General features: G+C 38.8%; 2 protein-coding genes across 2 annotated transcripts in view; both read right to left on the minus strand.

The window, feature by feature from the left end:
- The window catches only part of LOC140944461 (lactadherin-like), a 15,565-nt gene extending 6,965 nt beyond the window's left edge, over positions 1-8,600 (minus strand). The window contains exons 1-2 of the mRNA XM_073393601.1: positions 8,510-8,600; positions 8,047-8,384 (exon numbers count right to left, since the gene is read on the minus strand). Of these exons, the coding sequence (XP_073249702.1) occupies positions 8,047-8,384; positions 8,510-8,600 (429 nt within the window). The remainder of the gene's footprint in view (positions 1-8,046; positions 8,385-8,509) is intronic.
- Positions 8,601-12,706: 4,106 nt separating this feature from the next.
- The window catches only part of LOC140944462 (polycystin-1-like protein 2), a 35,071-nt gene continuing 22,777 nt past the window's right edge, over positions 12,707-25,000 (minus strand). Inside the window, exons 9-18 of the mRNA XM_073393602.1 lie at positions 24,726-24,870; positions 23,274-23,450; positions 22,731-22,856; positions 22,205-22,438; positions 21,535-21,783; positions 20,585-21,328; positions 19,613-19,849; positions 15,687-16,970; positions 15,047-15,224; positions 12,707-14,557 (exon numbers count right to left, since the gene is read on the minus strand). Of these exons, the coding sequence (XP_073249703.1) occupies positions 12,900-14,557; positions 15,047-15,224; positions 15,687-16,970; positions 19,613-19,849; positions 20,585-21,328; positions 21,535-21,783; positions 22,205-22,438; positions 22,731-22,856; positions 23,274-23,450; positions 24,726-24,870 (5,032 nt within the window). The 3' untranslated portion in view covers positions 12,707-12,899. The remainder of the gene's footprint in view (positions 14,558-15,046; positions 15,225-15,686; positions 16,971-19,612; positions 19,850-20,584; positions 21,329-21,534; positions 21,784-22,204; positions 22,439-22,730; positions 22,857-23,273; positions 23,451-24,725; positions 24,871-25,000) is intronic.

Here is a 25,000-nt window from a genome sequence, read left to right on the forward strand (position 1 = left end):
GTTAAAAAGTAAGCTTGAAAAGAAGGTCAATGCAATAACGAGGCTGAAAATCCACTAAAGGTTGTTAGAGCTGTAGCGAGGGCAAACCGAAACGTGAGGAGATCGGATTCTTCGTAATCCACAATGCCGATGATTGAGATAGTTCCAAGGATAAACTCGTGCTTATTTGCTACCGCGCGGGATGATTCCGCTATTTTATGATTATTTATCATCGCATGATGAATGAAATTAGATATTTTACTATTCGGCTCTCAATGAAACAGAAATGCATATGAGTACGCCGGACACACGCTTATCGATCTGTTTCGCTTTAGAAAAATATCGTTGAGTGGACAATAATCTCAACGAGGGGAATCGATAAATTCTATCACAAGCCTGAAGCATAACTGAATCACTTCAGTACATGTACTACGAGCAATCCTAGTCCGCCTGAATTTTTAACACTTTTAGCACATAATGGGTAGCGCTACATTTTTGAAAGGAGGAATGTTTTCATTACCCGAAGTTTTCCAATGTAATATAGTCCCAGGTTTGCGATGTTTAAACTTTAGCTCACTTGTCCCTTGGACATTTCATGTCGCGTCATGTATGAATTTGGAACGCGGGATTATCCAGCACCCCAAAATAGAAGCGGTTCTGATTTGTCTATGTGCGGAATATTCCGCTACTTATAATTTTAAAATAGGGATGATGTATAATGATTGAAATTTGAGCTGTGAGCTAATGTACTCGAACCCCTCTTGTTTGCTAGAAAGTAAAGTGAGATTGCAACAAAAGAGTCGAAGATAAGATGCAAAAAAAGATCTGTGTACCTTAACAACGGTAACGCACCAGGCTTTCTTTTCCCAACAGCATAAATTCCGTATTTATAACTGTCATGATCTTGTGTGCTTTTATTTCTTTATCCCGCAATTTTAATGTATGATTGATTCATGTATTCATCATCTCAGTAATGAAGTTTTATTGAAACTGGAGAAAAAAACTGTCGTTTAACTGTAGCCTGTGAACAGGCTCTCGGTTCTTTTTGGGGAAGAAATAGCGAAGTTCCCCGCTCGACCAAAGGCCTGTTCACAGGCTAGTTTAACTGATACTCGACGGTGGCCGGATCAAGGATAGTTTTTTTTGCACTTATCTTGAAATATTAGCGAATCGATTTTTGATTTTTTTGCGTCCAAGAATTCTCTCACATCTTCTGCCTTCGTATCCTAGCGCCTGTGAGAAAATCGGTCGGCCGACAAACCACAAAACCCCTCACATAAACAAACTGACGGATTTTGTGTTAAGTTTATGGGAACGGTAACAGTATATCTCTATCTTCATTGTGTAAATGACCTTTTAACCTGATAGCAGATGTCTTATCTTTTATTTTTTTTGAGATCGGAAATGGTGTGAAGTTACCGGTGTGACAAGAGACTCACTGATTGGCTCATACGCGAGATATCCCAACATTCCAAAATATCACATATCTTTCACGAGGAGCCGCAAGCGGTGATATTTTTGCACGGCATCTGGCGGCACATCAAAGAATTTGGAATTGAAGGGCAAATTCCTAGAATATCTTCGCCAGTTAAGCTAGACAAAAGGTGTTAAAAAACCTCAGGATCCAAAACAACACGTCAATCAAAATATCACTTGGACCTTTTCGCTAATGAAGAGCTATCACGCGGCTAAGCTTGAATTAGACATATATTGAAATAGGAACTCGTGTCAATAAAGTATCAGAAGTGAGTGGGAATCGCTTCTGGTTAAAAAACTGGTTCACAGGGATATGCATCTCTTCTAGTTAAGAGAAGGAATCAGAACTACTTTTCATGCAGGAACAGGTTTTCTTCGGGCTAACTACAAAACTTCAGCTTATTTCACTCTTGACATTGTCAAAGCGCATTTTGTAAAGATAACTTTTTCCGCTTTATCAGCTTTTTTTATATTCTATTCCATTAATGTTTTTAAAACCTCCCTCAAAAAGCCAAATAATATAAATGCTGTTGTTAAAAAAATCGTTTTACCTGTTTTCGTGAATTCGCTGCCCAAAGATCACTATGCTCAAAGGACAGGGCAAAATTTCCAGGAGAGAGGCATTAATTTTTTTCCCCACGAGGTTACAAAGAGAAAATGCAATGATTATTATTAATGCAACCATCAGGTATACTCTACCCACGAGTTTACGGACAGCAAATGCAGTGATTATTATTAATGTAACCATCAGATATGTCCTACCCACGAGGTTACAAAGAGAAAATGGAATGATTATTATTAACGTAACCTTCAGGTATGTTCTACCCACGAGGTTACAGTGATTATTAAATGTAACCGTCAGGTATATTCTACCCACGAGGTTGCGGAGAGCAAATGCAATGATTATTATTAACGTAACCTTCAGGTATGTTCTACCCACGAGGTTACAAAGAGAAAGTGCAATGATTATTATTAACGTAACCTTCAGGTATGTTCTACCCACGAGGCATCCTCGGAGACCCAGGGGCAGTCAGTCGGGCCGGGAGAAAAGGTGGGACGAAAGTTTTCAAGTACGGGCAAAAGAGCCCCTGGGTACCGACTCTCACCGAACTATTTCCAAAAATTCAAGCGGATGCCGGCTCCTGATTGGGCACAAAAAATGCTTTGTATTATTGTGCCCAATAGGCGAACAGTTTCTCCTGAGTTCTTTTCGTGAGTTCGTACACGACGGCTATTGTCTTGATCACGGCTTGTCTGGATGCACCAAAGAAATGCACGCAGTCAGCAAATAAAATCCCCATCTGATTTCAAAATATCGTCTGCCCGAAAACTAAAGACGCTTTTCCAAAAATACAAGCTTGAGCTTACAACAGGTATTCACGCTTGCATCGGTCACGCGTCAGACGCGTCTTGCGTAAATACAAGGGAGTTTTTAAAAGATACCACGACGGCTGACAGCCACGAAAACGTCGCATGGAAAAGTGAATTCACATTTTTTCAGTCTCTATCGTGATTATTCCAACTCGCTTACTTTGTCAAATGCAAGTGAACTCTTCTGGAGCTGAATTTCTATTAACCATATCCAAGTTCATGAAGAGAATGAATTTTGTCATTCCTTGTTTACGTCCTTCACAAAACGTGAAATTAGGCATTTTCACGGGCAGTCGTGCAGTTGACGGCAAAGAAATGTACAAAAAAGCGTGATGCACATGCAAAGTTGTTGTTTTGCCTTGTGAAGCTATTGCTAATTCGAGTTTCTCGTCGCCGCCGCATCTTAAACTTCCTATTATTTACGATACACATTGTGATCCGTCAAAAACAGGATATTCGCGGGGCAAATTGAATTGCTCCTGCTGATAGCATCCCAAACGTTTTTTCGACTCGTCGGTAGTTCCTTCGTTTCTGGTAAGGAAAGTTAAAATTATGAGTTTTCCTTGCACGCACAAGCTTGGTGAACGAACCAGGCAAGTGTGGCGTGACAATAGCCGTCGTGTACGAACTCACGAAAAGAACTCAGGAGAAACTGTTCGCCGATTGGGCACAATAATACAAAGCACTTTTTGTGCCCAATCAGGAGGCGGCATCTGCTTGAATTTTTGGAAATAGTTCGGTGAGAGTCGGTACCCAGGGGCTCTTTTGCCCGTACTTGAAAACTTTCGTCCCGCCTTTTCTCCCAACCCGACTGACTGCCCCTGGGTCTCCGAGGATGCCCACGAGGTCACAGAGAGCAAATGCAGTGATTATTATTAATGTAACCATCAGGTATGTTCTACCCACGAGGTTACAAAGAGAAAATGCAGTGATTATTATTAACGTAACCTTCAGGTATGTTCTACCCACGAGGTTACAGAGAGCAAATGCAGTGATTATTATTAATGTAACCATCAGGTATGTTCTACCCACGAGGTTACAAAGAGAAAATGCAATGATTATTATTAACGTAACCTTCAGGTATGTTCTACCCACGAGGTTCCATCAGGTATGTTCTACCCACAAGGTTACAGAGAGCATGCAAATGCACTAACAATTATTAGATTTTAGTGCAACTATCAGGTTGAGTTCCTCCATTAAAAGAGGTTTTTGCTAGGGTTAAACAAGTTTGGCTTTCATGAGTTTCAAGGTGCAAGAAATTATCAGTATAATTAAAGCACACAAACATTGTCATCTAATTTTTCGCACGTAGCCGTAATAAGCCAAGAAATAAAGCATATATAACGAAAAATCGTCCTCAGATGATCTCCATATTAAGTAAATTATACTAAACGTTGCGAAAGAAATTATTGTTCAGTTTGTATCCGTCTTATCCATCGTAAAAGCGAGGGGTTATCGCATGACATCCGGTATATTAAACAGAGGTAATACTCACGGGTTTCACGAGTTGTATGCACTATTTTTCGCCGAGAAACAAATTTAAACTTCAATTCTTACCTTAGTAGTCCCTTCTTTTACCTTGCATTCGACAACAAATCTGTTAAAGCCGAACAAAGCGATTCCGGCACTCTTCTTTATGATGAGTAGCAAGCCGCAGGAACTGAAGCCGCTTCACTGAAGTAAAATCCACCGATATGCACGGCATTCCCACTACAAATATAAACAAACGTCGCGGGGAAAAAAAAACGAGGAGGAAAAAATGCCAGGTCTTCGCCTCGGCAATGTATTCCAGCTACCATGCCGGCGTATCTCCAGAAGGTGGACTCGAAGTGGGACAAACCTTGTGATTTTTTTTAGAAGCCCTTTACGCGCAAACTAATTTATTCTGGCGCGAAATGAAGATTAACAATATGTATACTGAAATCTAATCCACGACAAGAAGATTTTCGCACTTTAGCGCGACATATTAAATGCCTATTTTTACAAGTACGCGGAGAAAGTGGTCCACTAGTTTAACTTTTTTAAGATGAATTTACTCCACAAAAGCAAAATGAAATGTTTTATCTCTATGTTGTTTACGTGCCTGATTAGAAGGCAGAAGTAAATTCATCATACAGACCCCATCAAAATGAAAGAACACGAATGAAACGGAATAAGTCTGGGAGGGTTTAGTTTCTACTCAGCAGCTTCTTTGCTTTTGTAACAAAAATTTAATGTTGCAGTCTGTTTTAAACGTTGGCATATCAACGCGCACAGTCACTGAATGAAAACAACAGTCACGATCACGTTCTTCGAAACCGACCAGACGCGCGCGACCTACCACTCTTATGGTAAGCAATTATCCTGAAGGTGTTAATGTTCCCGTGACAGTCTTCGCACTGAAAGTGTAAATAGTAAACCGAACAGTCGCTTTGATCATCAGAAAGACCTGTCAACTTTGATGATTTAACTGATTAAATTACGGGACAGAAATTTTACTGCATGCGGCTCCTCGTGCCCCATTTGATTGGTTTAGATGTGGGATGATCTCACACACTTAATAGCACTTACAATAGATCGTTCTGATTGGATAATCAGTGAAATATCCCGAGGAAAAAGGCCTTACTCTCCAGTTCCATTTTTAAAAGGAAGTTTCCATTTTTAAATGGAGAACTGTTGCATGCTTTTCGACCTAAACCTGAATAAGTAAGATTCAGCCAAACAGGCCACAAAAAAAGTTAAAAAATGTCTTAAGTTGAATAAGAAATCGAATGAAAATCTTGCTACACATCGCACCGACGTACATGTCCTTTCAAATAATTTCACGATTAAATCTGAAGTCTTCGCACCGAAATGGACCATATCAAATACCTAGGAAAAAGAAAAAAAAGAAGGAAAGAAGCGAGAACAATAGTGCTAGGAATTATAAGCGAAATTTCGTCTTTTGTGCTGGATAGTTTGTGTCTTTTTGGCCGGGCTGGAGCCTTTAATTTCCAGCAAAAGAATTTGGAACCACTTGGTTTGACATTTGTTATTACATGCGGTTTAATCAACAGTCTACGACTTTTCCCTTGAGCAGTAAGTTTCGTTTTTGATGAATGATCCTAAATTACATTCTGTGCCTTTAAAATGCTTCTTTCGCTTTTATGCTAAATTGAAATAATGCGACCTCGTAATCTGAAATTAAAACGCAGCCGTCGCGAATAATTACAGCAATAAATTGACCTTAGCCTAAATGGACATTAGAATTCCAAGAAGATTTGAATAAAAAGAGACCATCTTTGCCTGAATGTTAAACTGGTCAAAATTTGATATTCAGTAGCACAAGAAAATATATTATTTAGAATATTACCTCTAGAAAATATAGGCAAGGTTAGTAATAGAAGTGCTCTAAAAACTAAAGCTATAAACGTCGCGACCAGTTTCATTTCAGATATTCTTAACAAATTCTTATCATATTCGTCTAAAAGTTACATAACTTGATGTTTCTAAGACAGCTATGGTTTCATCAACAGTTTCCGCTGTATTTTTAAACAACGTTCTTGTTCTTCTGACTCATTAAATTTGATTAAATTTGAAGTCTTCGCACCGAAATGGACCATATCAAATACCTAGGAAAAAGAAAAAAAAGAAGGAAAGAAGCGAGAACAATAGTGCTAGGAATTATAAGCGAAATTTTGTCTTTTGTGCTGGATAGTTTGTGTCTTTTTGGCCGGGCTGGAGCCTTTAATTTCCAGCAAAAGAATTTGGAACCACTTGGTTTGACATTTGTTATTACATGCGGTTTAATCAACAGTCTACGACTTTTCCCTTGAGCAGTAAGTTTCGTTTTTGATGAATGATCCTAATTACATTCTGTGCCTTTAAAATGCTTCTTTCGCTTTTATGCTAAATTGAAATAATGCGACCTCGTAATCTGAAATTAAAACGCAGCCGTCGCGAATAATTACAGCAATAAATTGACCTTAGCCTAAATGGACATTAGAATTCCAAGAAGATTTGAATAAAAAGAGACCATCTTTGCCTGAATGTTAAACTGGTCAAAATTTGATATTCAGTAGCACAAGAAAATATATTATTTAGAATATTACCTCTAGAAAATATAGGCAAGGTTAGTAATAGAAGTGCTCTAAAAACTAAAGCTATAAACGTCGCGACCAGTTTCATTTCAGATATTCTTAACAAATTCTTATCATATTCGTCTAAAAGTTACATAACTTGATGTTTCTAAGACAGCTATGGTTTCATCAACAGTTTCCGCTGTATTTTTCAACAACGTTCTTGTTCTTCTGACTCATAAGAACCTGGCCGGAAGTTTTCATCTTTCAGAGCCAAGGGCTGGCGTTCCGTTCCGTCAAAGCAATCAACTACTTTTTGCTTGACCTTTTAAACAGTTGGGGGTTCCTATTTCGCTTTAAAGAGAACAAAACAAATTGAGTCTGCCTGAAACGTCATCGTAAAGATTCGCATTTAAAAAATAGTTAAGCAAAAAGATAATTATATATTTACGGATGTAGTGGCGGTGCATGAAGGCTCAAATTAAAGCACCTTTTTATATTTCAGGTACGTAACTCGACAAAAACTTTCTTTAGGAAGAAAGTTGTATCAGTATTATTATAGGGCAATAATTCTACTTGTTGGGCTCCTTGAGAGGTATAAAGTTGAATTGAATTTGTATTTTTCTATAAGAGGCCGCGTGTAAAGTTAATCAAGGTTAATTAACAAAAAAAATATTAAAAAAGTTGAATCACCTGCATAGTATACGACTAAAGTGTAACCAAGTATTCCTTTGAACAGATCATAAAAACAAAACTTTCAAAAGGTAGCTCCATTTCAAAAGAAAATAGTGCTTAAACCAAGCCAAAGCGTTTTGCAGTGATTTTGAAATATTAGTTCGCTGATTTAGTCGGGTAATTCAGTATGGTGATGATGATAATGACGACGACGATAATGATGATGATGATGATGAGGAGGATTAGTTAAGTGGGTGTCTCAAAAGCGACGGAAGAAGAAATCGGTCGCATCGTTTGTCAAGACAGGCCACAAAATTACCGGCATTGTCTTCTCGTTTAGCTCTGTCTAAAAAACATGTTTTTAAGCGCAGCAGATAGAGTGTGTTCTATACTAATGGCTTTTCAATAGTGTCCGTACTGTTGACTCGATTCGAACTAAGCCAAGTCAACGGGCCTAAATGTCGGAATCTTAAAAAGTTTTTGCCATACAAATAGAAAATTGTCTTACCCTAGTTGCACCGCTGGTTTCCTTGAAGGGCGAAAAATCAATGCCATTTAAGAACATCAAATTGTACTTAGTAACCCACTCTTGCACTGTAGTATCTCCATATCCCTGAGTTGAAACGCCTGTTACTACGGTGTCGTTTCCTAAATCTATAGTAATATAGGACCCATTTGTGTCAACGCTAGAAGCGTCAGCACGATAACCTCGAGGCGGTTGGTCCAAACGAAGCCTGGCTCTCTGAGGCCCAAACATGCTAAAATCTTTGTTAAACGCTGATGAAGCCCACAAAGCGCCGTCTGGTATTTTGCGAGATTCCAATCCCAAAGGATTTCTGCAATTGGCTGAAGAAAAAAACATAAAAACTATAATGCTTTCAAATTGTTATTTCTTCCCTGTAACTTAACCAGCTATCGCTTTTGATATTCAGGAAGATATGAGCTTTCACTATAGGACTGAGCAAACTTACCAATCAAATCTTCATCCTTGATGGTAGTTTGATGAACGATTTGAAACACTAAAGTAGCGGTAAGAATGCATAGAAGAGAAACTCTCATCATTCTTGGCAATATTGGCATGCCTGATATAGTTGACTCGTCGTTGACTGACTAAAAACTGACAAAATCCTAGTGAGGCGTCTTGCTATTTTCATGGCAGGAATAAACTTCATTAAAAAAGAAAGAGTTTTAATTGGTGGAAAATCTCTTCCGGTCAACAATAGCAACCATCCGCCATAACGGACGGCTAAAAGTTACTATACAATTCAAAAAGGACGAAGAGTTTAATACGGATGTATTATATGGCTCTTTGCATAATTTTTTAGTTCTAGGTTGCAGATACATTGTAGTACGAAAATCTCTCAACTTTATCTTTCTGTTTGAAATCACTACTTCCTTAACATACAAAATTCTAACCATTGTTTTTTGAAAACTCCTTTTTATGGCACAATCTAAGAGTGTAGATTGGATTTCGCTATTTCTATCAACAATTTAAAAGAAAGGGTTGGTGCATCTAGGCATTGTTCTGAATTTTCAATCCTTGTTAGTCCATTATTGCAGGAGCTGCATGTGTTAAGGCTGCTAGATCAACAAAATTCGGATCCCATGACAAAATATTTTGTGAACACACAGTTTCCAGAATTATCCAAAAAAAAAAATTCGTTCCACCGGCTTGCCCGATTCATCCAAGCAGAAAGTTTGCAAGAGGTAATTTTAACAAGGCCACCTGTCTCTCAAACGTCTTGAATTTACAGAGCTTTTTATTGATGAGTAAATAATGGAAAAGGGCGGATATTTGGCGGAAGCCAGCATTTAGCGCATCAAAATTAAAACAATTTCACAGAGCTACTTCACGCGTTAAAATTTGTCTTCAATGTGAATAGCTTCGAGGCGTTTTGTTGACAAAAATTAATTCAGAAGATAAATATTCTACGGGAGGTGACTGACAAAGATTTGATGTGTCAAGCAGTTTCAATTAATAACCAAGCTGTGTTCGCGTCGTGCGATGAAGCAGAGACTTTCAACTTTAACATAAGTTGCTTACAATAGTATGTGAAAGAGTTATAATTAAAATCTTTAACCAGCACAAGGTATACAAGGACAGAAAAAGTTGTGTCCCAGGTACAATTAAAAAAAAAAATTTCACCTTCGTATGTTTCATTTTTATTTGCAAGAGAAGCGCTGTTAAATTATTAATTAGAGCTTATTGTCAAGCAGAGAAATTAATCAGCTAAGGAGACAACTTTGGCTTCCTCACAGAAACCAGCAATTTTCTGGCTTTTTATTATGAGAGGTAGAAAGGCAAGAGTGGGGAAGTTTTTCTTTTCTTCTTCTTCTTCTTCTTTTTTTTCAAAAATAGAGAGGGGATAGCATCTTAATCCATCTTTTGGGGCAAGCCCTTTTATTTTTACTCACAAAAAGTCCACCGGCTTGATTGAATAGGAGCCGAAATCAAACTAGTTCTGCCGCCTGTGCGCCACCAAGTTTGGCATATTTAAAATGTGTTATGGTTTTTGCACGCTTAATCAGTCTTTTACCTAAGATAAAGCAGTTAAGGTAATCAAAGGTACAGGCACGTCTGATGCTTTACCCGTCAAAGGCTTAATACATTTCATGCATGACATGAGAACCTTTACACAAGCCATATTTGACAACAGTTTTGTTTGCAGTGCCTATAACGCGACACCTAGTGTCACCTTTGACGAAAGACAAAGAGGTCCTTTAACACCTGACACCTTGGTAACTAATCAAGGGCGAGTGGCAAAGGTGATATTTCTTTTATTGTCAGCAACTGCTCAGTGTACAAGAACTTTTCACTCCTCCCAATCTATCGGCAGTTATGGACATTTTCTTCCTTGTAAATGACTTGAATTTGTGTCAAATATCATACTTTTGATACACGGCCAAATTAATTCTTCAGGGTATTCAAACACAGAATTGGATCAGTTTAGAAATGCAAAGCCCTAGATAAGAATGCGCCACTGGACCCTGAGTAAACATCGCAAGGAGCAATCTCAACAAATCCATGCGGCTTTTAACAAGTTTGTATTTGTCTTCATCGTGTTATACATCTTCAAAGACCCAGGGGCGGTCAGTCGAGTCAGGAAAAACGGCAGCGAAAGTTTTCAAGAAGGGGCGAGAGAGCCCCTGAGAAGCTACTGTAAACGAACTAGTTCCAAGAGTTATTCGAATGCTTGTCTCTCATTGGGCACAAAAACACAAAAAATATTTCTGTGCCCAATCGGAGGCCAGCATCTCTCGCGCTGCTTTCGTGATCTTCTTATACAAAGGATTCTGCCTGCTGTTCGCTGTACCTGTCTGGCATCTGAGAGCTTTCCCCGAGAAGCGTTTTCAGCGAAAATGGGGCCAACAAAACCGAAAAAATCCCATAATTTAGCATTTTAGCAAAACTAGCAAAACGAAAAATGCACCAGCCGAAGAATTCAGACGGTGGGCTAATAGAAGGTAAATTCGTAAACACCAGAGTACTTCAAGGCTTGTAAATGCAACTCTAAAAGTTTACTCTACCAGTTTCGCTCGATCCTTTTGTCACGAAGAGGAAATATTTAACAACAAACTTAAAAATGTATTCTAATTAAATTAAAATTCTATCAAACTTTTAAATGTATTCTATTGTATTCATAATTTAATATTTAGATTTAGCCAGGGCTAAAAGCGAAGCTCTCGATAATAATGAAAGTTTGTTGAAACAAAATATAAAATCGTGTAATGCCAAGCGGCGAAGGGAACGAGAACGGTGAAAAAACAACAATAGGTCGTTTTGCACGATTGAGAACGTGAAACTTCCAGTTACATCTTTTTTGGAGGAAATGTCGTACGTGCCGCTAGCACTTCTCATGTTGTCACCGCCGCGACAAAATTTTCATGTTGTTCTTCCTACAAAAAAATGTCTCCTTTGTTTTTTATTTTAATATCTCGCTCTAGATTTCTGTTGCCTCTTTTATCGTTGAGCTTCGCTGGCCTGCCGCCTAATTTCTCTTTTTCTCTGTCTTTCTCTTGCTCTATATTCCAAATTTGTAGGTATGACAATTAATCTAAGCTTAATACTTTAGACAACACGGGTACAGAAACAATTTCCGCTTTCCGTTTTCGTCTTTATTTACTCTTTAGTTGTGGCGCGGGTGGCTATGCGACTTCCCGCCAAGATAACCTCCATATGGGTTGCCATACCTGTTGATTGAGTTATTTTACATTGGTATGCCTGTGGTGCGGACGGACAGTCGGAGGCGCTCGGTGTACGGTCACGTCATTACCAAATTTTCTGGAATGGGTAGATTTACTTACCCATGGTGCTCCGCTGGCGCGCGCGAGAGCTCCGCTATAAATTGAGTTCGGCACGGCAGTAGCGCGACGTTTGAAAGCAAGTCGAGCTACTGCCCGTGTGTCACGGCAAAGCTTGGAAGAATATGAGCTGTGAGCATTGCGGAAACCAGGATTCAGCAATTAAAGACTAACAGGATCTTGATAGGTAACAAGAAGCTTCCTTATTACGTACGGAAAAGGAAGATAGAATCGACTTGACTTACGTGTGTTATAACGATAAACCTTATTCGTAAACAACATGAAACTCGGGACAAGCTTGCGGTAGTAAGCTGGCAGCGTAACAAAACATAGTAAATGGTCCTTTGCGGCAGTTAATATTTCATAGATGTGCAATAAATATATCTCTTCAAATTCCAGGAATTCTTGTTTTAAGTTCCTAAAACTTGCACAAGTAGGCAAAATATTTATATATATGTTTCGGTACATAAACGTTTCGTTACAATCACATCTTATCACCCCCATTACTTCCAAGTTCACCTTCAATTTTCAAGAATGCAGATCGTCTGTGTGCGTCAAATCTCTTATCACCACTGAATTTCAACAATAGGTTTTTGAAGCAAAATTTAATGTTAGAAAAATCAGAGAATTCATGCAAATTCCTTTTTGAAAAGAGATAAATGAGGAAGTATTGTGCTGAATGCAAACAGTTCAAGCAAAAATTTCATTCCGCAATGGACGACCAAGATGATGCATAAAGTTTTCTTTTCCATAATTATAACTTTAAGCTAGGATACCGCAATAATTCTCTTAACAACGAGATTTATTATATTTTATTTGGAATAAAATAGAGAGTACATGGTAAAGTTATTTTTAACATGCTGAATAGAATAAATTCGTTAAATATACTTAGCCGAGCCCATGCATTCGTGACACACAGGAAAAACTGATTTCTAGAGAAAACCGTTCTAAATGATCCAGAAAAATCACCTCCTAACGTTCCCTCGCCTCGGTAACAAAATACGTCTAGTATGAACGAAGATAGAGACAATATCCTATTATTTCCTAATAAAGCGTGCTTCATACGACAGACTCTCTTATCGGGCGCAGAGGGCGGAAACCCGAAATGAATTCCATGCAATTGATAACGCCTTTTACATCCTGCAATATCACATGAAGGTTCTCATCTTCTTTTGACTCGTATAGCTCGTCTAAAGATAGCAGGGAGATTGTGGCATTTTCAGAATCTTGAAGTGTGTCCAAGTGACTTTCCGCAGGCAACTCGTCCAAGGTGCACTCAATATCTCTCAGAGATTCAATAGAAGCGAGGGGACAAGCGGTCTGTGCGATTTTATCCGTTTCGTCTTCAAGTAGAATCAATCTCTCGGTTTCTGCTGACCTTCTGTTTTCTTGTGTTATCCATCGTTTATTTTCTTGTTTTCTTGAAGAGTCATTTCGTTGAAAGCGCTTTTTCAGGAAGGAGGAGATTCGCTTTCCGAAACTCCTCAGATTTCTACCGATATAAGCAATTATAAATTCTCCCAAATCAGCGTTTGTAAAGTCCTTCTCGGGGTATTCCATTACTTCGATGTAAGACTCGTTCAAAATTGCAATAAACATATTTAAAAGGATCATTGTCATTGTGAACGCATACAGGAACACAAACAACGGTCCAAGCAGACCATCTGCCGATTTTAACTCATAGAAAAATATTTTTCCTCCCAACAGCATCTGTAGAACAGCACGCAATGAGTTGAAAAATGAAGAATACTGATCTAAAGTTGAGCCAAAAAGGAGAAACGCTAACTGGGCGTAAGCTAAGGTTGCGGCCATGAAAACAATAAAGAACGAAACAAGCGGGTTTAAACTTCTCGCTAGTGTCCCAATCATCTGACAAACATGCCGGTTGAAGCGTATAACGCGAAGGAACTTTATAGTGACAATGAATGTGAGAAATGACAGGACATAGGCCTCAACCGTAGACCAAAGGACAATATAGTCAGCACTTGATGTTTCAAAGGGGTTATTCCTGACCTTCTTCACAAATGAACTTGTGTATTTGGCCTTCATAAAGAACATGACGACGGCACAAATGGCTGTGACTATTTGGAGAAGCTCAATCCAATTCCAAAGATCGGTAAAATACTTCTTCTTTTGCTTATAAACTTTAAATATTTCGTTAATAACAAAAAGCAAGATAATGACAATAAATAGCAACTGGCAGACCTCGTAAAACATCTGAAAATTGCCGCTGGGTGACTTGTATAACGTCAGTGTTTTGACGTTTTTTGAAAACGCCTTTCCACCGGTAGGAAATCGTTCGTAAAGACACCTTGTAATACTGAACAATGAACTCGAAGGATTGAATACCGTAAATTCAACGAACACGGCAACCGAGAACTCGTCGATCCAATTACTTCCCTTCAGTTTGTTTACAACATTCAAGGCAGATTTAAGATTATATCCTAGATCAGCTACGAATCCACCACCATCATAAATGCTGTAAAAACCTTGATATGAGAGCGTTTGTAGTTCCGAAGAAGTTAGATATCTCCAAGGTTTAGGGCACAACTTTTGCAAGTCAAATAGGGAATGAAAGAAGGTTGTATTTGTGACTGGAAGCCATCCAGGCAAACTGTATCGTGCTTTATATTCATTATCGGCTGAATGAGGAGGAATGCATCTGCTAAATGTCCCTCCCACACCAGGAATTTCCTCGGCTACCTGACAGTGATTTGCTGTTGATAATTAAACACACGCACAAATGTAAATCAATCCTGACCAGGAAAGATGGAGGCTCTCCGTTCACGTGATATATAGTTAAAAAAATAAATAAATGTATTTCACATCATTTAGGAGTGACATAATCCTGTTCATGGTTTGTGATTTGTCGACGGCAACAAATTGAAGATTACGTATACACTGTATTTCAATATCGGAAAAAAAATGGACATTTACTTTGCTGACGCCTACGAACTCCATCCCACAGGTTCGAGGAAGTTCAGTTTGCATGAACAGAGTATCTTTTTTTTCTTACTTTAACCCTTTTATAAATATAGTTACGTAGAAATTGACGTGATTTGCGTAAGAGTGAGCTATAAAATCAAAATATTCCATAAGCCTTAGCCTGCGGTGCAGGCGGCCCACGTATCGCATATAGTGTACAAGGTTTAAAGTGTCTGCGCGCAGGCTAATAAGCATTCTCTATAAAGGATTTTGGATCTTACCTTGCTTCATTCTTATTTGTCGAAGACGGGGCATCCCAACCATAAACAGCTCTCTGTTGCCTACAAACCCTTCTTTGTAATCAAACTTCCGTCCATTATACCAATCAGTGTCGTACAAGGCAGGAAGAAGCCGGAGCTGTGTCCAGTTCCAAAATGTTGAAATATTTCCTTCCTTAACCTGAATTAGCAAACGACACAGTTTAAAAGGAACGCCAAATCAGAAAAGCCTTGTTGTGCTATAGAGATTCTAGTGAATGGCACCGATAGCTCAATTTCAAAAACAGACTTTTAAATCAATGGCCATTTGTTACCGTTACCCGCACCTTGAAAAACAAAACAGCAAGGGTATCCTCGCATTAACCGTTACATATGTTCTCCTTGAAAGTTGAATTGAAATTGTAAAAAAAATCCAAATCAGAAAACACGTTGAAGAAAATCATAGGAGGAGAGATTATTCTTTAAGCACACTAGTAAAACTGCATCAGCCTTGGAATACCCTTGTTTTGCGAAGTCAAATGAAAAAGGTTTTCCGTCCACTATTGATATATTAAAAACAAATATGGAAACGTTGTTATCATATTACATGGGGCGTCGGTTTTATTGGATATACTATATACCCGACATTTGAAAGATTCGTTACCTTGAAATCGACAAACATGTTTTCCATGGAACTCGTCAGCATAAACCGCATGGTCCCTCGGTTTCCATAGCAAATGATCATTAGAAGCACCACGAAAATAAGGAAGCACATAACTTCTGCCAGAACTTTGTACATTCCTTGAACTTTAGCTCTGAAGTCCTTTGCTTTTGCCAGTTGCTCTCCCTGGGGTGGTCGAGCGATGGCCTTGTTATATTCTTCCCCTTTCTGAAAAGAAACGCCAAAAACTTTCTCTAGCTCCGGTGTTTTCCTGACAATGAGTGATAACAGGGAGACCAACAGAATAACTCTGACTGGCTGAGAGATAAAAACATCCTGAATAAATGATACAGTTATTGAAGTGAGCCATTGATTTGATGTGACAGCTCCCCACATCATGCTGTAAAACACTGTGAAAGCCGCTGCAGTTAAAGACGTTACTAGGCACAATAGCCACCCGATAACAATAAAGATGTGAGGAAGACAGCCCGGTGCCTTCTGTTCAGTTTCTTCAACGCTGATTTTGTACACATGCTCCTGTGACTTTTGCTTAGTGTTTCTAAAAATTGTCACAATTAATACGTTTATCGGAATTGCCAACAAACCACTCTGGATCCCAATTTTAATTTGCGTCCAACTGAGCTTCAACGGACCCAGCTGAAATATATCTTTAGGCCTTGCACCAAAGTTGTAAAACATGGCGTTTGTTACCATGGCAGTGAACAAAACTGATAGGCAGCATGATAAACGCTGGCATCTAGTGAACGAAATATGCGGAGGCCTGGTCAACACAGACAGCCATAAATGCCCGTCACCCAGACTTCTCGCAGTTCTAAACAAGAAAATGTTCTTAAACTTCTCGAGCTCCTCTTTATCTGCAGCGTTAATTTCAAGTTCAATTTCTCCAGATCCTTTCTCAAGCGCAAGCCACCGGTTAACAAGGAAATGCCATTTATCTCCACTATTGGCATTTTGCACTTCCACCTGCTGTAAGAACCAGGCAGGATTGTCACCACTGTTGTCATGCCAGATACGTATCTTAAACAGACGGCCAAGAGAATAAGGAAGTGAAAGGGTGAAGCTAGTCACACTTCCACGAGCGAATAGTATTCGTCTGGCTTTTGGATCAGAGAGTGATATTGGTCCGCTGCAGCCGTCCTCACCATAAAGTACTATTCCCACCGACGCGGTTGTTCCTTGATTGTTCCACATTCCGGTCTGTACGTGGAGCTTGTAGACAAACCCATTTAAGGAACTACAGTCACTCAGATACACATTTCCCACTACCTTTTGAATAATAAGAAGAAATTAGTCTGACATCGCAAAGCCTAATTTAAAGGACAAATGAACCAAAAAATTGAAATATTTGCTTTTGTTGCTTTTCCTTCACCAAACACTAAAAAGAACAACCCTAAGTGAGATTTGGATAAAGATTTTTCTTCCCAAGCCTTTATAGAGAGATAAAAGATCAAAATCCGATCATTTCCGAAGGCTTCACGAAAGCGTTTCTGAAATGGCCGCGCGATGGATTGGAGACTACTTGACGTCAATGTTAGTCTTCAGGGCGGAAAAACGTTCTGCGCACGCTTCTGCGCATCCCTTATCGCAGGCTCAAGGCGGGCTTTTCTGTTTGATGACTGCGTCAGTTGACTACGTTTGTTTGTGTCGTTCTGTGAGATTTCTGACTGAGACTGAATGAAATACACCAGGTGCGAACGTTTGCTCCTTGTAAAGCCTTTTTTTTTGTTTTGTTGTTATTTTTTCGTCACTTGAAAAGTACTTTGGATTCAGAACAACCAATGTTAGCGTAAAAACGGATCATTCGGTCAGTCGGAGGTGGAATACAACGTTTTGAACATTTCCAAAGAGGTTTGTATTTTTCTGATAAGCTTAATTGTTCATTCGAATTGTGAGTTGATTTTGTGCCCAGCGCTTCGCCTTCCTTCGCCGGGCTGAATTAAAACCCGCTTATATTCTTTTATTAGTAGTTACGATTACTTTTTTTAAACGCCCAGATTTATTTACCTTTGCAGAATTATTGTTTTGCAACCTTTTTTTTTAATTCACTTAAACTGAATTTTATGCACAATGGAATAGTTCTTTGCTTGTCGCATCTTTTTGCGAGCTTAAAGTGGCGTCTAAAGGTCTATCTTTGGTCATTAAAGTGAATAAGTGGGTAATTAAATCATTTAGATAACTAGAAAATAAGTTTTTGTTTAACTTTAACGTTGTTTGAAGGACATCTTACTTACGCGTAGGTTTTTGACAGGTGTTATGCATGTTCAACTTGACAACACAAAGCAAAATTTATCTGCGCGAAACGATCAAGTTTAAAAAACTATAGTCGTTTGAAACCGATTTTAGGGAAGATTTTACCAGACAAAGATTAAATCTTTTTCTGCCCACACATCAATTCCAAAACTTCTACATGGAGGATTTTGTTTATATTTTAGTGATCTGCGAAGCTACAAGTGTCCGATCGAGCGTGGGTTTTAAATTAGATGATGTTAGCATCAACAACGAGTACGACTCCAAGCTGACTCGTACTCGAAGTCGTTTTCTCAGCTTTCTATGTTAGCGATGACACCGAGTTCGAGTTTATAGAAAATAAAATTATGGGATTCCGCATGACTGGGCGCCAAATTTGAGTCTAGGTAAATGCAAATTTACTCTGTGTAGGAAATATCGCGTTCGGTTGCTTTTCCTCGACTTCAAAAGCAGTATTTTACATAAAACATAATATAAGGAATGTTCAAGATGATAAAGAGAGGCTAGAAACGAAAAGAAACTGCATTAAACGATCGGAATTTACCTTTGAAAACTAGCTATTCCCAGTCGTTCTACCCACTTAGAGTTTTTGGTGAGAACTCGTCGTTGTGCAACTTGACAGGACGACTAGAAAACGTGGAGATGCGCAGAACGGATGCGCATTACGCAAAACCGCTGATCTCGTTCTAGAACTCGTACTCGTTGTCGATGCTAACATCCTCTAACATCAGCTCGAGTGCGACAAAGTTCAGTGACTTCAAACAAATTGTGGGCAAGCGTGAATTTTTTTGGGCAAATCGCTATACAAAGATATTTTGTTTTTGTGTCCACAGTGGAGCTCCGGACCTTATATACCAAGGAACTTCCTTATATAAACACACTTTGTGAATGCATCTTGAAAAAAATCGGACTAGCGTCCTACACCCGCACATTTTCAGTACAACGCAAGGAAATTAATTTCGTTAAAGTTCGTCTTTATACTATGATGTATTCTTCGAGAAAATTAAATAAGAGGGTTACAACCATAGCTTGTAACTTTTGAAGACAAATTGCTTGTTCTCTCCAGGTTTATGGCGGTACAAACCATCATAAATTCTGCGCCAAGTCGAGTCGAAAAACACTGTTTTGAATTTCCCGCTTTTTTCACCTGACCAACATTGAGGTCACAAGCTGTTTTGCCGACAATTTTTCCGACCGCTCTACCAAGACAAGGGCCAAAAAGAAACAATTTTTAATTGCAAATATCTCGGAGATCCTTGCTTCGATTGAGCTGAAACCTCACAGTATGTGTATTTGGTTCACATGAAACAAATTTCACTAGAATTGACCTAACATAAAAAATGTCGAAATTTGGTTCATTTGACCTTTAAATAATACTTGTTTTAATTCTGCTAAGCGTATAAAACAACCGTTAATCTGCCATTGTTGTTCCCATGCAATTTGACCCATCCATCTACTTCATGACCAAATCCGTTTAGTAAAAAAGTCTCTGAATATCAGCTTAATAAGCGTATCTTTCATTTCCATAAGTATGTCAACGTCAAAGTTTGCTAACATGCACAATTAAGGAGGTATTTTAATCTGACAACGGATATTTAGCATATATCCTCTTCGAAAAGACTGTTTTCATTCTTGAAAATCAATGGAAAATCTAGTCTTACCTTTCTTTCATCTGTTCTGTCCGCTCTTCGTGCTAAAACCAGTCCCAAGAAATAGAAACCAAATATGGAACACACTGTCGCCAACACGACATAATTGCCAGTCTCTCCGAGTACATTTAACTGTATCCAAACTTCATCGAAATCGATTGGATTAGGAGCCACAAACAAATCTCCACCAAAAGCAGACAGATGAGTGCACATGCAGTGGAGAATTCCGTATCTTGTTTGGGGGCCTATCTTGAGTAAACGGTATTAAAGATCTATAAGAGACTTTCGCACAATTGACGACAAGAAAACCTGATCCGGACAATAGAATAAAAAAAAAATTGGCTTAAGAGCAGATGTCTGTAAATATCTACTAGGAATGGGAGTTTTAAAAAATTCGAAAAATGCCAAAAAAAGTGTGTCAACTACCCTAGGTATTCTACTACTGAAAATATAAATTTTAGTTTAATGGAATTAATATTTGTGCTCTTTTCGAGGCCCGTGACCGAGCAACAAATAGTTTTCGATTTGAATCTAATTCAAACATCAACATTCAAACCAGAAGGTTCTTATCTTACAAAAGGGATTTCAACATAATACCTTTGAGTACTTATTTGCTTGAACTAATTGCGACTGCAATATTTTCCAGGTTTTTAAATATTTACAAAGTTTTGAGGATTTCACGCGAGCAAATTTTGTGGCATTCGAAGGCCTTAAATCACACCCAGTACATTGTTTCATTGAACAAAAGACGTTCCACGTGAAAATGCAATCTCTAAGCTTTTAAAATCTGGCTCTAAAACTTTGGGCAACATATGAAACAACTAGGATTTTTGGGAACGCGAAATTCAGGGAGCACTTGAGTTCTGACTCTGACACAGTGATAAAATATTGCTCTTCGTGTTTTAAACATTACGTAAGACTGGGAGAAGCATCTAATTATTTGTTCAAAATTCTGCGATTTACAAGTAATTTACACCAACTTACCGAGCATCCATCATTGATCCAATCTTGCTTCTTCTCAGACCAATACAAGCAAGTTGTTACTTTCGCAGACATGGTGTAGTTCACATCTGTGTTGGCGTTATAGTAAGGAACTATAATCTTGGGTGTTGGGGGAGGGGTGGTAGGGGGATCCTTAACACCAATGCAAGAACGCTTGTGTCTGCCGCCCTTACTTCCACACGATCGAGCTACTCGTATGCGATCTTCTTGTGTCTCATTGGTCGTAAACATTATGCCTACGAAGTGTGCTCCCGTTTTTCCAGTGACATCACTAGAGAACGCGACTTCGTAAGGGTTGTTTTTGCACGTATGGTTTCGAGTGCTTTGGTTAGTCTCTGAACAAGATGAAAAATCTGGAATTCTTGTTTTATACTGGTATTCGCTGGGTGTTGGCTTTTTTCCCGCGCTGACGAAAACTGTGACAAACTGGCCCAATTCAGGTTTAATCTCGACGGAGACAATGACATCCATGGTTGGAATATTAATTCGATGATATCGTAGATTGTTAGTTCCGTTGCTAGGCTTTACAAAATAGATTTCATCTGCATGTTTATTCGAGTCCTCGCGTGATCTAGTAACTGGTAAAAAAAGCTCGACAGGATAACTGAGGCCGGAAACCTCAATGATAGTTCCATCGTTTTTCTTTAGATTGAATTCCACCACTGATGACCTGATACTTTTGGCAGAAGAAGCCCACGTGAACGGGTTGTTGTTAAATGTTGTCATCTGAGAGAAAAATGAACTTCTATTTTAGTTATTTAGATTATTGTAATTCCTTTAACAGAGCCTTAAGCATGAAGTCTAAGAATAATTGTACCGGCTAAATAAGTACGCCTACACACGGGGGCAGCTGGTCTGCGAAACACCAAGTCATTACCTCGTTCTTTATATATCTTAGGCATAACTTTTTTCGAAGTGAACTACGATCTCACCTGAGCGTCTACAGACGGTAAATGTGTAGAATCAGGTCCAAAGAGATCCTTTGCAGACGGTAAAATGACCTTCTCCCTGCTCTTTCCTAAAGTCTTTCCCGATATTTTTGCAGGCCTTTGTCGATCCAATATCATTTCTAACTTATCAGTATGGTAGACGCTTGGTTTTTCATCAACTACCTTGGTTGCTAGAAGAGTGGCTCCAAGTTTGTTGATTAAATTAAGAACTTTCTTGGAGATGTGCTCGTTCTGGATTGAAAGGAGACATATTATGGAATTCATAATAATTAACTACATGTGGCAAGGTGAAAACTGTAATGAACTGACATCAAGAACATTTTTGTTCACACTAAATATGTTTCCTATCTGAGCTCCAAAAAAAGGGCATTTCCATATCTGTGACAAAGCTAAAAAATAAAACTCATTCGGGATATTTCTTCGCGTTCTTTAGTCAATATCAAAAAACGCTTGACCCTCTTTTCTGAAAATTTTCCTGGTACATCCCTTTTACTTCCGATTAAATACAATACTCGAATAGTGAGTTTATGTGGTCGTAACTGTCTTCGATCGGAAACGTTTCCTTATTGTTTGCCTTGAGCCGACTCAGTGCAATGGACTGGTCATTTCAATGAACATTAATGCCAAACAGAGATAAATAAATTATCAATACCGCTTTTCTCTCTGCCTCTGCAACGCTGTCATCGTTCTCTGATTCATCGAGCATTCCATCTCCTTGCCCTCTTTCTAAACTTGCCTTATTGGAGGAAATAATAAGGGAGTTGGACATTCCTTGGAGAAGACTTTCGCCAACTTTCTGAAAAAGCTCAACATCGTGATCTTTGCTACTGATTCCAGATCTTAGAAGAAAGTCAGTCATGTTATCTAAGAGGCCAACTACATTTTCCTAAAAAGGAGCAACAGAATAAAGACAATTTAATTTGTATAATCTACCACGAACCCGTATCGTGGGTGTGAAAAAAAACAATGAAACCTACTGGCTACGCTTTCACCGGTTTAAACGTTTTTCAAAAAAAGAAAAGTCTCATTGACACAATTTTTTTTTCCTTTTCCAATGACGGCGACCGTTCTTCCAACTCTCCTTGTGAATATTTCTTTCCAACAGTACAGTTATCAGGACAGTCGTACACAACAGAACTCTAAAGGTATAAAGCTCTTTGTCAAGAAAGTGGTCATACCTGTGAAGTCGCGGGTATGTCTTTCTCTCCCTCTGTTGCCATGACAACCACTGCTGATAGTTGAGTTACCTGTTGCATGCTGTCAACCTCTACAGTTGATATCTGTTCTAGAATGGTTTTCTTGAACTAAATAGTAGAAAATTAAGGACATACCGATACTCGAAGATATGTCTATTTCAACTAGTTTAAACATGATATTAATCATGCGTCTCGATCATGGGCATTATCACCTTCTCATGGTGGTAGAGATTAAATGATCTCACTGATCCCGAAAGCTATGCCATCTGGGCCCCTGGTCGGATCAATCATACCGGTTTGACCACTGCGATGAGACCACACCCGATATAACAGGTTGGGGTTGGGCATGGGGCCAATAGCAATTGGCCAATTCATTGAGAACTTATGCGCTGCATGGTATAACGAGCCCTACCCTAAGTAAGGGTATAATTAATATTTTCACGCTTGCCATTCACGCATTTTCATGCAATGATAGTATGGAACTTATCTTCAGAAGAAAGCATTAAGCTATCCATAACCACTTACTGCTTGCTTGTTGTTAGTATCTACGTCAGCTCCCACTACAGCTGTCAGGAGGGTGTATGCCATCTGCGCCGCCTCATCAACTTGACCACTGTTAACGAGTTCCTGAAGCTGGCTTTCTCCTCCTGATTGCGACGACTCAAGAGCTTTTGAAATGTCATTTGCAAGAACGGGTACCACCTGAAAGGAAATATTATTCATCATGATACAGTGTGAGTAGGATTACATATTTTTTCAACAATCTTGACAAAATAAATCTTCATTGCAGGTAGGAAGAAAGACAAGTTGCTTCTTTGCTCCTGAACAAAGCTGGTGCAAGTGACACCGTTGTAGTATGTTAAAGATTTTGAGAAAAAAGGTGTAGTCGTTGGCTTATTTGAATCCTAACCACACTTCCAATGAGACAAGAGACGCATCAATCCAAATGCCTTCGCGCGGAAATACAAAACCCGACTTAAACTTTCACCAATTATTGGGTGATGAGTATGTTATAACTAGGAGTAATCGGAGCTAAGGAGAATGCGTTCGATATGTTTGTTAGACGTACAGGCGGGTAACAGTTGAGGGTGAAGATTGGATGGTTCTTGCGATAGATAAATATGATTATGGCATATTTTGAACGTAAGGGTTGTGCGTCCGAGAAGTGATTAATTCTTCAAATCAAATTAGCCTAATCCAGTAAATGTTTTTCATTCATTTAAAATATTTCCAACTCCAGAAAACTCCGCTTTCTTTTATTTACAGTTCCCGTCTTCATTTGCTTGGTCCTAAGCAGTTTCTGGTCATGTAAGGAATGTTAACTCTAACAAATCTAGACATTTCCAAATAGCCGTTGTCATCTGCTGAGTGATATTTTTGGTATCCTTGCCGTCTTTTATATCAGTGGTTGGGATATTTCTTCTTCCCATAATTTCTGAATCTTTTGCCATTTTTGGAGCCCTGCCAAAACAGCTGAGCTACCGCGCCTTCTGTTGCCTAGTTATCTGTCGCTACCTGTACAATTGACGTCAGTTGTCCTGATATTGGCATACCTCTTTTTAATTTGGCCAAATTTGGTTATGCAAAATTACCCGGGGGATTTGAGCCAATCAGAAACACAGGGATATTTTGAATGAATGATAAGAATAATAACTATATAATGCACGGACAAAAGAATTCTTAAAAGAGGAGCCAGACAACGAGTCTTGCCGGACAGTGTTACACATCGCGAAAAATTTTATGGTATTCAGGGATATGAAAAACTTACGAAAAGTTTTTTTCTTACTGCGGATATTTAAGCCTTGTTACACACGTCCTGCTCTGATTTTGCTTCAAAAGGTAAAAATAATAGGAGAATGGCTTATCACGTTCAGTGGCCAGGTCATTCCAAAGGGTAAAGGAGAACATGGTTTTGCCAACACTTTCCTGAATGTATTCTGAGAGCTAAAACTAATCAAGTTAGGTTTATATTATTACCTGAACTTGCAATCGTCGAACATTTGAGGCTCCCACCGAATCTGATACTTGAGCTTCCAGAGTTATCCTTCCGAGAGGTAGGCGAGCAGTAGCACTGGAAGAAGGTCCACTACTGATCAGCAATACTCCAGAACTGGTGTGATATCTGTGTTAAAAATATTCAAAGTACGAAGACTGTTGATTCTTTCCATAAGACAGAATACCTTCAAAAGTGATCATCTTCAAAATCCTTAAACATGAGCACATAAAAGGAAAACACGACCTCCTCATCCTGC

This window comes from Porites lutea, chromosome 7 (assembly GCF_958299795.1).
Source record: "Porites lutea chromosome 7, jaPorLute2.1, whole genome shotgun sequence".
NCBI classification, from domain to species: domain Eukaryota; kingdom Metazoa; phylum Cnidaria; class Anthozoa; order Scleractinia; family Poritidae; genus Porites; species Porites lutea.